The sequence below is a fragment of the Colletotrichum tamarilloi genome (assembly GCF_030869305.1).
Source record: "Colletotrichum tamarilloi strain Tom-12 chromosome Unknown Scaffold_1.1, whole genome shotgun sequence".
NCBI classification, from domain to species: Eukaryota; Fungi; Ascomycota; class Sordariomycetes; order Glomerellales; family Glomerellaceae; genus Colletotrichum; species Colletotrichum tamarilloi.
Genome location: NW_026849384.1, coordinates 918,244 through 932,018, shown reverse-complemented (window position 1 = coordinate 932,018; position 13,775 = coordinate 918,244). Strand labels below are relative to the sequence as shown.

The 13,775-nt window shown below is 55.6% G+C and overlaps 6 protein-coding genes across 6 annotated transcripts; 3 read left to right on the top strand and 3 right to left on the bottom strand.

The window, feature by feature from the left end:
• Nucleotides 1-2,570: 2,570 nt before the first annotated feature.
• Nucleotides 2,571-3,904, bottom strand: CTAM01_00308 (uncharacterized protein; the record flags this gene model as incomplete). Its single annotated transcript, XM_060516361.1, has 2 exons — nucleotides 2,571-3,483; nucleotides 3,579-3,904. The coding sequence occupies 2 exons, from the start codon at nucleotides 3,902-3,904 to the stop codon at nucleotides 2,571-2,573; spliced, it is 1,239 nt and encodes a 412-aa protein (XP_060388987.1).
• A 539-nt stretch (nucleotides 3,905-4,443) lies between these two features.
• On the top strand, nucleotides 4,444-4,833 carry CTAM01_00307 (39S ribosomal protein L53/MRP-L53; the record flags this gene model as incomplete). The annotated part of the gene is made up of 2 exons (XM_060516360.1): nucleotides 4,444-4,624; nucleotides 4,721-4,833. The coding sequence occupies 2 exons, from the start codon at nucleotides 4,444-4,446 to the stop codon at nucleotides 4,831-4,833; spliced, it is 294 nt and encodes a 97-aa protein (XP_060388986.1).
• Nucleotides 4,834-5,316: 483 nt separating this feature from the next.
• Nucleotides 5,317-6,979, bottom strand: CTAM01_00306 (inorganic pyrophosphatase; the record flags this gene model as incomplete). Its single annotated transcript, XM_060516359.1, has 5 exons — nucleotides 5,317-5,458; nucleotides 5,540-5,623; nucleotides 5,683-6,026; nucleotides 6,102-6,221; nucleotides 6,344-6,979. The coding sequence occupies 5 exons, from the start codon at nucleotides 6,977-6,979 to the stop codon at nucleotides 5,317-5,319; spliced, it is 1,326 nt and encodes a 441-aa protein (XP_060388985.1).
• A 1,429-nt stretch (nucleotides 6,980-8,408) lies between these two features.
• Nucleotides 8,409-9,736, top strand: CTAM01_00305 (dihydrouridine synthase; the record flags this gene model as incomplete). Its single annotated transcript, XM_060516358.1, has 2 exons — nucleotides 8,409-8,577; nucleotides 8,631-9,736. 2 exons carry the CDS (start codon nucleotides 8,409-8,411, stop codon nucleotides 9,734-9,736), a joined length of 1,275 nt encoding a protein of 424 aa, XP_060388984.1.
• A 293-nt stretch (nucleotides 9,737-10,029) lies between these two features.
• On the bottom strand, nucleotides 10,030-10,892 carry CTAM01_00304 (uncharacterized protein; the record flags this gene model as incomplete). The annotated part of the gene is made up of 3 exons (XM_060516357.1): nucleotides 10,030-10,659; nucleotides 10,717-10,806; nucleotides 10,866-10,892. 3 exons carry the CDS (start codon nucleotides 10,890-10,892, stop codon nucleotides 10,030-10,032), a joined length of 747 nt encoding a protein of 248 aa, XP_060388983.1.
• A 409-nt stretch (nucleotides 10,893-11,301) lies between these two features.
• CTAM01_00303 (peptidase family M3) lies at nucleotides 11,302-13,671 on the top strand (the record flags this gene model as incomplete). The annotated part of the gene is made up of 1 exon (XM_060516356.1): nucleotides 11,302-13,671. One exon carries the CDS (start codon nucleotides 11,302-11,304, stop codon nucleotides 13,669-13,671), a length of 2,370 nt encoding a protein of 789 aa, XP_060388982.1.
• Between the last annotated feature and the right edge of the window lie 104 nt (nucleotides 13,672-13,775).

Below are 13,775 nucleotides of genomic sequence, written 5' to 3'. Positions count from 1 at the left end.
GACCTAAGGCAGGTACGTACCGCACATAGCCTTAAGGTTAGGCACTTTGAGCCTTTTCAAAGTAAGGCAGGAACTTACGGATACACTAGGAAGGAGGCATGGAGGAGAGAACCCACTTCCTTCTTCCCTCCCGTCCGCGTCGAAAGCGAAAGCAAGAGCGAGAAAATACTCCCGGCCCAGAAAAAACGAGGTGCAGCACTTGCAGTCTTGCAGACCAACCATGCCTGCCAAAGTGGGCCCGGACCAACTGTTTAATCCCAATTTTAAAATTGCACTTTGACTTTTTGCCCTCTCCCTCTGCCAGGATTGCCAGGGCCTCTTCGAATCTCCTCACATTGTTTGCAACGGCGAGCCAATTGTCACCTGTCTCGTCCCTTGCAATGTCTCCATCCATCAGGACTTGCCGGGTCCAAGGCCAGTGAGGTATTACATCAGTGTGGAGGGCCGTTGGTCTGGTGGTCTGTTCGTATTCCCCTCTGCGTTTTGTCGAGGCCCTCGATCGAACCTCGCCACGACTTTAGCCTCCGTCCACCACCACCACGCGGGTACAAGGTCTCATTTGACACATTGAATTTGGTCTTCGAGGCATTGACGCCTCAATTTGAGCCCTGTACCCATACAGCACGCTATCGATGCAACCACGGCAATATAGCTGCAGAGGCTTACCTGTGCCTGCGTGGTATTAGAGAAGAAACCCGTTCAGACGATGTTGACAGACAAGCACAGAGGAAACATAAGCAGAAGAAAATAAAACAACAGACGATTTTCACGGACGAATGCTCAACGACCAGCGTGACACGACCCTGGCGCGTCTCCTCGAGTAATGCAGGGTTTCCTGGCAAATGGCACCGTGCCATTGGCCGAGGGCACATGCCCTTGTCTCAGGGGCCAGACGACCAGCGCTGTCGACCTGTCGACCGGACAAAGCGCTGGAGCGCCACACTCTATACCACTGTGCAAGCGCTCCATCGGGTACCTGAGAAAGCTGAGATGCGCTGCCGACTAGCACCTGAACGGCCATTCCAAGGACCCAAGATGAGCACTAGATGAGACAGAACCACAGAACTTGAGCGAGTCTCAACCTGCCGCCAAGTTTTCTTCTCGACGGTGGGACGGCCAACTGCGGTGAAATGGTGAATAGTCAACAGCATTTGGTACTTTGCCCATCCATCGGCCTAGGAGCGACACCGGTGACGGGTCATGACGATCCATCAGTCCACTGAGAATACTCCCCCCCTGTGACCTAGATTCGTTTCGAAGCACCTCCTAGTGACGGCTCTTTACAGGACGGGATGGATATCCGTCTAAACGAGCTCATGTTCGTCCGGATTCATTTGGGTCTACTCTATTCCCGACCGACAGCCGATCATCGTCATATGCCGTTACCCGTCAGGCCAACCACTTACACGGGCGTGTGAGGGCTGATGGGGGACACACACACAATGCATTCCTAGAGTTACAAGTGTCGTTGCCAGCTGCAGTGAGATCGAGAATAGGACCAACAAACCCAGAAATACATTTCGCCTCATTGGATTTCGTATGAAGCGGATTCTGCATGAATACGAGATGCCCAGCAACCACATCGCTCAATGAACGATCTTTGATCTGCATCCCACAGACAGTGCCACACGACACCTCCCAACACACCAATGCCGTGCCGTGGAGCCGTTGGACTTGCGTTACGGGTTATGGCCCGCCCAGAGGATGCGCCGTCAAGCCTCCGCCTGTGGCGATGCACCATTTCAGTTCTTCTGATTCCCGTTTGCAGCATCAAGCCGGAGAATTTGGCAACAAATAAGACATCGTTACACCTTTAGTTGTCTTGGGTCGTGTGCAGCCTGCCACGGGCTGTCTCGTATATCTGGACCCTCGAATAACTACTACAACATCGGCATACGTATTTTCGATGGCAATATTCTATGGTAATGGGTCTCACCAAACCAAATCCCACGGCATGTCCGACTGTGCTCCCTGTTGCTCAATCCCAGAGAACGGAAATTTCACAACGTCATGCCGTCCTCCCCCGTCCGAACACTAGACCGCTCCGGCCCTTTCTATACTCCTCCCTGGCGCCCAAGTTCAATGCACTGGGGAACGTGGCAGAGAAGAGACACATCCCTGCCTCACGATAGCAGCATGTTATTGGCTGCTTACTCGCCCGGCTTTCCATGTCACTTCTCCTTTCTAGAAGTTAGAACGGCGCTTCTCGAAGTAAGCTCTAAAGGGTGCTTCTTGGGACGATTTTTGGAGCCGGGGTAAGGTTTCGAGATGCGCCAGTATGCGAAAATCATAATTGTTAAATTCCTCATCGCGGCCTGGCCGTTACGATGGAATGCCACATACATGATGAACAAAGGAACGGCGCCTTGGGCGCTTCTCGAAACTTGCAACGGGGCACCGCTAGACGTAGGTCTCGCAGCAATACAGCTACTTAGTCGCAAGCTGGGTCAAACGTACGAGTGCCGTAGATCAAAATCATTGTCCATGTGATGATATTTCTTCTTTTACCGAAACCGCTTAGGCGTTTCGTAAGAGCAGCCTCTCGACATTTGGTCGCCTGACTACTTGACTTAGAGCTCGTCTCGCTGCCTAATCTCTTCTTGCGCTTCTTGCGCCCCTTGCTTCAGCTCATCACCAGGCACCTGGTCAATGACGGCCTCACCCTCTAGCGGCTCGCCTTCGTCCACAGCCGTCTCCTCGCCGATCTCTGCCGGCATCTCCTCCACAATCTTACCCACCTTCTCGACCAGCGATTCGGGATCTCCACCGACCGCCGATCGCTGCGGCTCCCGTCCGACCTCAATGGTAGGCAGCGACTCATCCGGCACACCCTCGACATCAATCTTGCCCTCGTTGACCACCACGGCCTCGGAGGGGCTTCCGGAACCGGCGTACTTGACCACCGCTCCGCCGCCGCCGACAGTGAGGTTATACACCAGGCGCAACGGCAGCCAAACGAGCCACCACATGGGCCCGTACAGTAACCTCCGGAACAGAAGCCACGCGCCCGTCGCCATGAGCATGTAGAGCGCCGTCTGGAGGTACCACGTATCACTCTTGTTCGAGCGGAGCAGTGTGCCCAGCAGGTCCTTGGAGCTCGCCAGCATCGTGTCGAGCGAGCCGTACGAGTCGTCGAGCTGCGCCAGCGCCGCCGAGGACTCGGTCAGCGTCTGGTGCGCGAACTCGCTGCGGGCCAGCTCCGCCGCGATGAGGTCGTGCGTGCGCCGCAGTGCGCTGGTGACGTTGCCGCTGGCGCCGACGGTCTGCTTGTCCTCTTCTGTCAGGGAGCTCGTGTTGTTGTGTGTTTGGTGGACCTGTCGGTGGCGGACGACGTCGGGCTTCTGTTGCGCGCTGAGGGACGGCGAGGACGCTTCGGAGACGGGCTGCGAGTAGGATTGGATGAGGAGTTCGCGCTCGAGGCGCTGGGCCTGGGAGAGGTTGCGCCGAGCTGCGAGTTGTGCCTTGCGGAAAGTGATTCGTGAACTATGTGTGACATTGCGTGTTAGTGACCTTCGATCTCCCGTTCGAAATCCCCTGCAATTACTGTCAACCGAGGGTAGAGCTAGGGGGATCCTCACCTCTTGATCTCCTGCTTCAACCTCTCCACGCCATCCTTGAGACGGGTCTTTGTGTGCTCCACCTCGCTCCCCGGCCTGCCGTCCCTGAGATCTTCCACCTCCTCCCCGAGAAGCTCCAGCTCGTCCTCCTCTTCCCGGAGGATCTGGCTGATTTCCGAGCTCAGCTCCGCGCTGGCGCTGTTCTCCTCGTCTGCTGCTGCGCCGCTGCCGAGCGGGACCGATCCCGGCTGGAATTTGAGGTTCTGAAGCCTGTCGATGAGGTCTTTGAGCTGGGTCGTGGTCTCTTGCAGGGCCGTCAGGCGCTCCTGCAGACCTTCGAAGGACATGGCTTCTTTTACTTTCTCTTTTCCCTTTTTCGACTTTGTGATCTGGCTCGTTTAGTTCGCTGCGTGCGCATTTACTCGTCTTTTGCAAAAGTCGGGTGGGAATGCTCTCGGGCAGCGGGGGGGAGTGTTATAAGTCAAGGTGCGATGATGCAAGGTAGGGGCGTAAAGCTGGCCTTTCGCGGTGACGAAATGTGTGGTACAGAGGGATATTGCCCCCCGTTATACCAATATGCAAATTTCTGCGCCACATGGTCTCCGGCCACCGGGGGATGCGGCAAGCCACACGCGGCGGCGTCCAAGCTCCTCCCCCCGTCCTCCCGAGTCCCGACACGAGCCACGCGACCCAAATTTTTGGCTTCGAAGCGCATTGTGAAGTACCTAATCGAAAGTTGAACCACCTCCCGCTTGACTACACCATCACCAATCCCCCCTCTCGTCCGACCTCGCCCTCAAGTCCGCTTTGAACGATACGATACCACTCAAACACTTCACAATCTGCCATACCTACACCTCCTGCGAGATACAATTGAACCGCCAAGATGATTACCAAATTCATGACCGAGATCACGACAAAGTTCAACCCCTTCTCGCCCGCAGCCAAGTCCGCGCGCCTCTTCATGTCCAACATCCCGCCCACGGCGCGCTCTACGGGCACGACGATCAAGACTATCCTCCTGCCCCGGACGTCGACGGAGCCCGCTTCGCTTTATGTCAAGTTCAGTACGTTCCCCCTTTGCCGTCTGCACCTGCCTATTTCCTATCTCAACCCACCAGGATGAAAGCATGGATCTTGGCTAATGAATCGCGTGTGTATAGAGGACGGCAAGGAGATTACAATTGACTGCGAAAAGATGGGCGTCAAGAACATGATTGAGGAGGTGGACAGACACTCTCGCGGTCTGCAAAAGGCTGCCGACTTGACCGACTAGACGTAAAGGCCAGAGAGGGAAGAATCCGTGTACTATTATAGCATCTTGTTCTTTTTAACGATAACCCGGCGTTTCATGTTGGAATTGGGAACGATAGATATCCCTCAGGGCTCTCTCGATTGGCTACGTCAGGCGGCTCAGTGTGTAGGAGACAGACTAGACGAGTGAGGCAGATGCTGTCAAACTGCTGTTGTATAAAAGTGCTTCAGGGGACTAAAACGACTCCTATGAATAGAAAAATATGGACATCACAAGAAGCTCATGACTTGGGTCATAAACAGCAGCTCCAATGGCACAGATTTTACGGTACTTTAACTTTTTTGGTATTCTAGTTGACGCCTTTCGGGCCCTCGAGCTCTGACTCCGTTTTCGACTACATCTACTAACAAAGTGACGCAAAGAATATAGTCTGAGCTTTCGTCTGGCTAAAGCAATCCGCCGGTACTACCAATTCAAGAAAACACAAGAGGGAGGAGGAATCCCTTATGCGGAGGCACCGCTGATGAAGAACCACTTGTCGATGGAGGCGTCGATCTTGGCGGCGGGGAGCTCCTCGTGAGCGGGCAGAGGGGGAAGCTGGCCGGCGCTGATGAGAGCGGGGGACTGCTGGACGGTGGTGTTGCCGCTAAAGACACGATTGTCAGTAAAGGGTATTCAGACAAAACGTGGCTTGCTGTGCCAAGGTATTGCGTGATAAAAAACTTACGTGGAGACGCTGCCGGCCTGGGTCTTGCCGGTGATGAGTCTCTCCCAAGCCTCGGCGCACTCACGGACGACGTCCATGGCGTAGCTGTGGCATTTGGTTAGCTTAAGGATAATAGGTAAGTATATCAATTGTTCAAGACGAACCTCTTGTTCTTGCACTCGCCGGTGAAGGCGAACTGGTTCTCGGGCTTTCCGTCGGGGATCTTGTAGATGCGGAACCACTCGTTGGTGGCACGGAGAAGGCCGGGCAGGTGGCGCTCGACGTCCTCGACGTCGTTGAGCTTGGGGGCGAGCGGGTCGTTCACGTCGATAACGATGACCTTCCAGTCGGTCTCCTCCTCGTCGAGCAGGGCCATGACACCGAGGACCTTGACCTGCTTGACCTGGCCGGTGTAGCCGACAAGCTCACCGATCTCGCAGACATCGAGCGGGTCGTTGTCACCCTTGGCCTTGGTCTCGGGGTGGATGGCGTTGGGGTCCTCCCAGGTCTGGAGCACAGCGTTAGATATTGTTTTTCTCGACCACAAGCTGTTATCTTTTCAGGGGCCTTTTTTCTTTCGTACCTGGGGGAAGGCACCGTAGTTCCAGAGGTAGCCCTTGTGGGGGAAGCAGTTGCGGACGTAGCGAAGCTTGCCCTTCTTGATGTCCTGCTTGATGGGGTTGAGGAGCTCCTCCTTGGAGATCTGCGGGTGGAATTGTCGGTCAGCGTCACATGCCCGTTTTCGTTCGAGTTCGTGTCACAATGCTCATGGCAGAGCAACAATAGCGATCACGGCACAACAGAGAAGGGGACACGAATGCTTACCTCGAGCTTGGCGTTGGTCCAGCGGGGGATCTCAACAACCATGTTCAGGATGGTCTGCTCCTGGTTGGCGTACAGAGGAATGTCGTGGAAGGGGGAGACGGGGACGCCATCCTTCTCGATGTAGACACGGTGCTCGAGGGTGTTGGGAGCACCAACCTTGCGGAGGGAGTAAGGGGAAGCCATTGCGGGCGATTGGTGATGGAAACTTGGGTCAGAGTCCTTTGAGATGGTAGAGAAGTGACGGGCAATCTGCGCGGTGCGTTGGGAGGGAATTTTGGATTTAATACCGGGGGCACCAGCAGTTTGTGACGGGCGAGGAGGGGTGCCGTTGGCGGATGATGCAAGGAGGGATGGAGGGGGAGGGGTAGGAGACCCGGACGTTAGCTTGGTGTGTGCCGCCAGGGTTGCAGAGTGATTGGCCCGGGACGGGGCCTGTGTCGGGAGTCGACGAGTGAGTGTGGAAACGGGGCTGGGTCGGGCGGAAGGCACGCGAAAACTGAGTGCGCGGCGGCCAGTACCAGTACAGGCGGTGGAAGGCAGAGGCAGTGCGGATACGGGGGTGAATGAGCTGACAGAGCTGACAGTTGTCTTGCGAAGGGACGGGAGCTGCAGCTTAATGCCTCGTAGCAGCGGCATGTGTAGGTAGTGTAGTATACAAAGTGACCTTGGGGCCGGGCCGGAGGGAAATCGGTCAAAGGAGAGTAGAAGAAAGGGTGATCAAAGGGGAATTCGGCGTGTGGCGTTTAGAGTTATATCACACAACAGAGGACTCTTCAGCAATTGCGGTAAGACTATTTCGGTCTCATCCGAGGTTCAATGGCAAAAAGAGGGTGAGTGTTGCGCAAGACGCTAAGAGTTGTAGCCGTGGCTGGATTGCTGTCGTTCGAACAGGATGGATGCTGGATGGGTCTTTGAGGTACTCGCGGCTATCGGGGCTGCAGAGGCTAGGCAAAAGGCAATTGCTTCTGGTCAGGACGGGGCAAGGAAGAAACCGGGAGAATCGTTCAGTCTGTTTCTGTCGCGACAGCAACCTGCCGACAACGCAACGCAGCCTTCAGAAAATTCTTCACTAGCCTCACCGTGGCTGGAGCTTGCTGATGTACCCCTGCAACTTTGCCCCTCAGTTACCCCTCCATAGGGTCGAGGTCTCTACTAGATGTCTCTTAAGTCTCAACCGAAGGAGATGCCATTAATTGTTCAGGTACATGACATGGTCAAGGCTCTCAAGCAGTGCCTATTCGAGTGAATTGTGATGTCAGCCTCCCAAGGTGCCTATGTCTTATGTGTGCGCTACCCATACAAAAGGCTCGAGTGTCTTCCTACCAGAGTGCACCAATTTGTGCTCATATAGCTGATATTGGTTGAGTTTTCTTCTAGAACACAATCTTTAAAAGGCTTAGCTGTAAGAGGGAATTTGTCCATGATTAAGTGGGAAGGTTGTTGCCTCGGTTTTGTAAGTGAGACGGTCAAAAACCCCAGCAACAAATTATAATGAGAACTTCGGTAGAACACTACTGCACTGGTATTTGGGGAAACCCCCAAAGCAAAAAAACTTCTCTAATCCAGTATCCAAATATCGAGTTATCAAAATGACTTACTGGATGCAACGATTTCAAGTCGCGGGCGGCACGACATACCTTACAAAAGCAGTGCCCAACTCGCATCCAATTCGGCTAAGCGACGCCAAGCTGAATAGTCAAGAGAACTGCCAGCAGTCAAGTACCTTTCTCAAGTAACTCAAGCAGACGCACATAAAACAGCCAATGACCCACAATCAGATTACATAGTGATCAGGGACATTTGATGGCAGATTTTCGGTAGAAAGATGGAATTCGTGGCATCTCAAAAACTTTTGGTCGGTAGTTTCCTCGATTGGTGATCCTCATTGCTTGTTCACTCGAACGCCACACCCCGATACTTGCTTATCGATAAGATACCGTGACACTTTTCTCCGTAATGCACTCTAGCCCGTCAGGGCATCGCCGAAGGAGTCAACCATCGGATTGCGCCGACCATTCCCATTTCTTTTGTACAAGACCATGTAGCTTGACTTTCCCCTCTGGCCATGTCCCTTCGCACGCTGCTCAAGACAATGGGTTCAGAAATCAAGAAAGTCCCGATTCCTCGCCGGGGTGTGGACTACAGGGGCAAGCTTGTTCTTGCGCCCATGGTCCGCTCTGGCGAACTTCCCTCTCGCCTCTTGGCCTTACACTATGGCGCAGACTTGGTCTGGGGTAAGTCGCAAGTATGGGGAACATTGAAGGAATCGCACTGACAGGTTCAACAGGCCCTGAGACAGTCGACAAAGCCATGATCGGCACGACGCGCACAGTGAACCCAGTTACCAACACGATAGACTTCACCAAGATCCCCTCGTTCGGCCACAAGAACCCTCCAAAGCACATGCCCGAGGCGATGATCTTCAGCACACACCCGGAGAAGGAGGCTGGAAAGCTCATCTTCCAGATTGGGACGGCAGACCCAGACTTGGCAGTACAGGCGGCTAGGCTCGTGGCGGGTGATGTCGCCGGCATCGACGTGAACGCAGGTTGCCCGAAGCCGTTCAGCATTAGCGGTGGAATGGGCGCGGCTCTTCTAAAGACTCCGGACAAGCTTGTCGCAATCTTGGAGGCTCTGGTTGCGAACATTATGCCAGAATTCGAGATTGGCATCAGTGTCAAGATTCGCCTCTTGGACACACCCGAACAGACCGAAGCCCTTGTGCGCAAGCTTTGCGCCACGGGCATCACTGGCCTCACGATCCACTGCCGCACGACACCTATGCGTCCTAGAGAGCGTGCCATCCGCGAGCAGCTTCGTATGGTCGCGGAAGTATGCCACGAGGCGGGCGTTGCTTGCATCATGAACGGCGACGTCGAGAGCCGAGACCAAGCAGTCGACCTGATCAAGGAGTTTGGAGTCGATGGCGCGATGATTGCCACTGCAGCTGAGGCGAACTCGAGCTGCTTCAGGACGGAAGCAGACGGAGGCCTGGCGTCCTGGGAGGAAGTGGCGGCAACATACGTCAAGTACGCGCTCGAGGTCGACAACAAGTACGGCAACACGAAATACCTGCTCTGTCAGATTGTCCCGGGCAAGAGCGCGACATATCAAAAGATGAATCAGTGCAAGAGCTATACCCAAATTTGCCGCGCACTCGGGCTCGAGGATCTCATCGAGCTTGCTCAGCAGACTGATCTGAACAAAGGCGTCGACCCGGAAAAGGGGCCTGGCAAGGGTGGAAAGAAGCCTAATTCAACCGCCATGGCGGCCGGCGGCAAGATGGTCGAGAGCCGGGCTGCGCAGGCCCCTCGAAACAAGTCTCAAAGGGGTGTCGGCGCGCCCAAGGAAACACAGCCAACGCAGCCGGCTCCTGCTACCTTACAAACTTGAGGTACATCACATAGGACTTCTCAACCGGGTTCATTTACATAGATAGGAGTTTGGGGCCATCGGTAAAAAAAAGCATAGCGGCATCCTGGGTCCTTCATTGACAGGCCAGGTTAATGGAATTGAGGGATATAGAACCCAAATACGACTTTTATACACATAATATTGGATAATGCCCACTCACCATGATTTGCTACGCTCTGAAGACAAGCATCGAGCTGATGAAATATGTCAATTACAAAAGGAACCGATGGTAGCGACTCTGTTCGCTTCTATGGTACAGTTCCACGCTTCCTTTATTTGCCCTTCTTCACCCAGTCCTCGACGGTTTCCCGGGCATCCGTGACCTTCTCATCAACATATCGTACACCAATCTCGCTGTGGAGCCTCGCCATCCTCCAGCTGTTCTCGATGCTCTCGCGAAGCTTGAGGTGACCCTGCGCAATAACGGGGAAACGCTGCTCGTACTTCCAGGTGAGGTTGGAGACGTTGCCCATGGTGATGGGAAGGACGGTCCAGCCGGCAGTGATACCAAAGGCCAGGGGCGCCGTGGCGCGCAGGATGATGCTGCGGTTGCGGGTGACGATGCTGCCGGCCATGGCGGCGACTAGGACGTAAATGGCGCCGGGCATCAGCTTCTCGCCGCTCTCGCGGGGCGGGGCGAGGGATGCAATCGTGCTCGTGAAGGACTGCTCGAGATTGAAGGCCTTGTCCATCGTCCGGTTGACGGCATCCTCGGCACCTACGGCGTACTGGTACAGGGCGAGGCGCGCCTTGCCGATCTGGACAGCGAGACGGTCGGTAGGGGTAGGTCCTCGCGACTTGGGTTCTTCGGCCTGGGGAGGCTGCTCGGCCTTGGGGATCGGAGGAGGGAGAGTGCCACTCGTCGCAGGGAGCTCCAGGTCGTCGTAGATGGGCTTCTTGGACTGCATAATTGTCAGCTATGCTACTATCTATGTGCTGCGAGTCGACTGCGGACGTACGTGGCTGCTCTCGGGAGCTTCAGCGTAGGCAGTTCGGGGTGCCAGGGCGAATCCTCCCAGCATAACCGTCGCTGCTAACGGCGCGGCGCGCTATAGATCTCATATTAGTCGTTACTTCGATTACTAGTTGATTGGCAAGAGAAAATTACCCGTTGTAGCAACACTCTAGCAGCCATGGTCCGCTCAATTGGTCGATTGAGGGAATTGGGTCTTGGTCTCGCGAGAATTATTTGGATGTCACGGAATGATGCTTGTGCTTGCAAGCACCTAACACCAGGCCCACTGGACGCTGGTGCGGCTATTTCCGGAGCTCGGGAATTCGATTATGCACTGGCCTGAGATGACTGGCAGCACTGCACACCCTTGCACAAAAAATTACTCCCGCCGTCAGTCCGGATACCATCCCGGCTACGGCCTATCGATTGGTTTATCTCATTCCCATTAATTCTCCCTATCCAGAAGCATTCCCATGGTCACGGCTCTTGGTCGCATTTACAACCACCCTCCTTTTTTCTTGCTACATGTTTTACTAGAATTTTCGTCTCGACTCGTAGTTATGGTCGCGCCATCGACGGATTCTTCATAATGATCAAATCTTCAACCCGCGGCCTCTGGGTCTGCACCCAATGCGTTCGGCAAGCCTCCCGAGGCCAACAGCGCCGGTGGATAGCCGCAGTGTCCGGCGCCGCTCACTCGAGCATCACGGCCGACCACTCACTTCCGGGAAGGAATACCGACGATGCGATCCTGCGCGAACTCTTCGACTCCCCCGACCGAGTGTCCAAGGCCTTCAAGGCGGCCGGCCCCAGTGTTGGCCTCTTCAAGAATCGATATCTCACTAGCCCGAATGGCTTCTACGTATTTGCCCGCAAGAGCTTGGACAAGGCGCAGAAGATTGTCCACCGAGTCCTCCATGCGTCGAGTGTGTCCGAATACCAGGCCGTCGTCAAGGACCTTGACCGTCTTAGCGACCTTCTCTGCCGAGTACTCGATCTATCCGACTTTGTCAGAATGACACACCCAGACCCCAGATTCCAGCAAGCAGCAGCCGGAGCCTGGTCGCTGGTCTATCAGTATATGAACCAGCTGAACACCATGACCGGACTGAGTGACCAATTGGTCAAGGCTATGGAGCAGCCCGAAGTGGTCGCGGCATGGTCAGAGGAGGAGAGGACGGTCGCAGAGATTCTGAAGCTGGATTTCACCAAGTCGGCTGTCGACTTGCCGCAGCAGGAGCGGGACCGCTTCGTGGACCTCTCGCAGCAGATAAGTGAGGTTGGATCCATGTTCGTCTCAGACATGCAGCCTGCGAAGCGGGAAGTTGTGCTTCCCTCATCGAGCTTCTACGGCTTATACCCCGGGATCGCTCGAGCGCTCACAATGAGGGGCAAGTTGCGCCTCCCCACCACCGGCCCTGAAGCTCAGGCCGCGCTCCGGAGCGTCAAGGACGAGGGGACGCGGAAGGAGGTGTACACCGCCATGCGTACCGCTTCGAAGCAGACAGTCGGTCTGCTCGAGACGATGCTCAAGCTTCGTTCTGAGCTGGCGGACCTGGCGGGGTTCTCGAGCTACGCCCACCTTTCCCTGAAAGACAGAATGATGGCAAAGTCTCCCGGCGCTGTGATGCAGTTTCTTCACGCGCTGCAAAAGTACAATACCCCTATTGTTCGCGAGGAAATGTCGGACCTCCTGAAGTTGAAGCAGAACCGACTAGACAGCACTGCTACTCAAGTCCATCCGTGGGACAAGGATTTCCTAATGGACGGCGTGCGGTCCGAGATGAGTCTGCCAGTCCGTCATCCCGATCACCTCCCGTCCTTTTTCTCCATCGGCACCGTCATGCAGGGCATGTCGAGATTGTTCACTCGTCTCTACGGTATTCAGTTCAGACCAAAGGAGTCGCAGCCCGGCGAGACTTGGCACGAGGATGTGCGACGCCTGGATGTTGTGACGGATACGGGCGATCTCATTGCTGTCCTGTACTGCGACCTGTTCTACAGAGAGGACAAGTCGCCCAACCCTGCTCACTTCACAGTGCGCTGTTCCCGAGCCATCGCCCCGTACGAAGTCGAAGAGGCTGCGGAAGACATCCACAACGCCACCTCCGATATGCCCAAGTTTGAGAGACCTGAGCAAGCCGCAAACGACGGTATGGAGAGCTTGCAGCAGGATGGCGTCCTGATGCAGCTGCCCACCATTGCCTTGGTCTGCGATTTCCCCAAGCACGATGCGAAGAGCTCCGCCCCGGCGCTCCTGTCGTACTACCAGGTCGAGACCTTGTTCCACGAAATGGGCCACGCCATCCACTCCATCCTCGCTCGCACCAAGCTTCAGAACGTGTCCGGCACGAGATGTGCCACCGACTTTGCCGAGCTCCCATCCACGCTGATGGAGCACTTCGCCGCAGACCCATCCGTGCTAGGACTCTTCGCCCGTCACTGGAAGACGGACGAGCCCCTGCCGTACCAGATGGTCGCCGAGCGGATCCGCCTGGCGAAGCGCTTCGAGGGCATCGACACGGAGAATCAGATCCTCCTCTCCCTGCTCGACCAGTCGTACCACAGCCCCGAGGTCGCCGGTCCGTCCTTTAACTCCACGCGCGTCTACCACGGCCTCCAGGAGCAGTTCTCCCAGGGCGGCGCCGACCCCGCCGGCACGTGTTGGCAGGGCTTCTTCGGCCACCTGCACGGGTACGGCAGCACCTACTACAGCTACGTCTTTGACCGCGTCCTCGCCGAGCGGGTCTGGCGCGTCGTCTTCTCCGCCGGCGCCGACGGCAAGGCGCTCAGCCGGGAGAACGGCGAGCGACTCAAGGAGAACCTCTTAAAGTGGGGAGGCAGCCGGGACCCGTGGCAGTGTCTGGCGGATACCTTGCAGGACGACCGTCTTGCCAAGGGCGATGACAAGGCCATGGCTTTGGTGGGTAGCTGGGGCATCAAGGATGACCATGCGTGAGGGACGTATACCAGCCAGTGTATTATATATGTAAGAAGGTCCGCATCGTACGAGACTAGAGTTGTATAAGAGTAGACATGTATCAATGACTAGATCGCACTGAT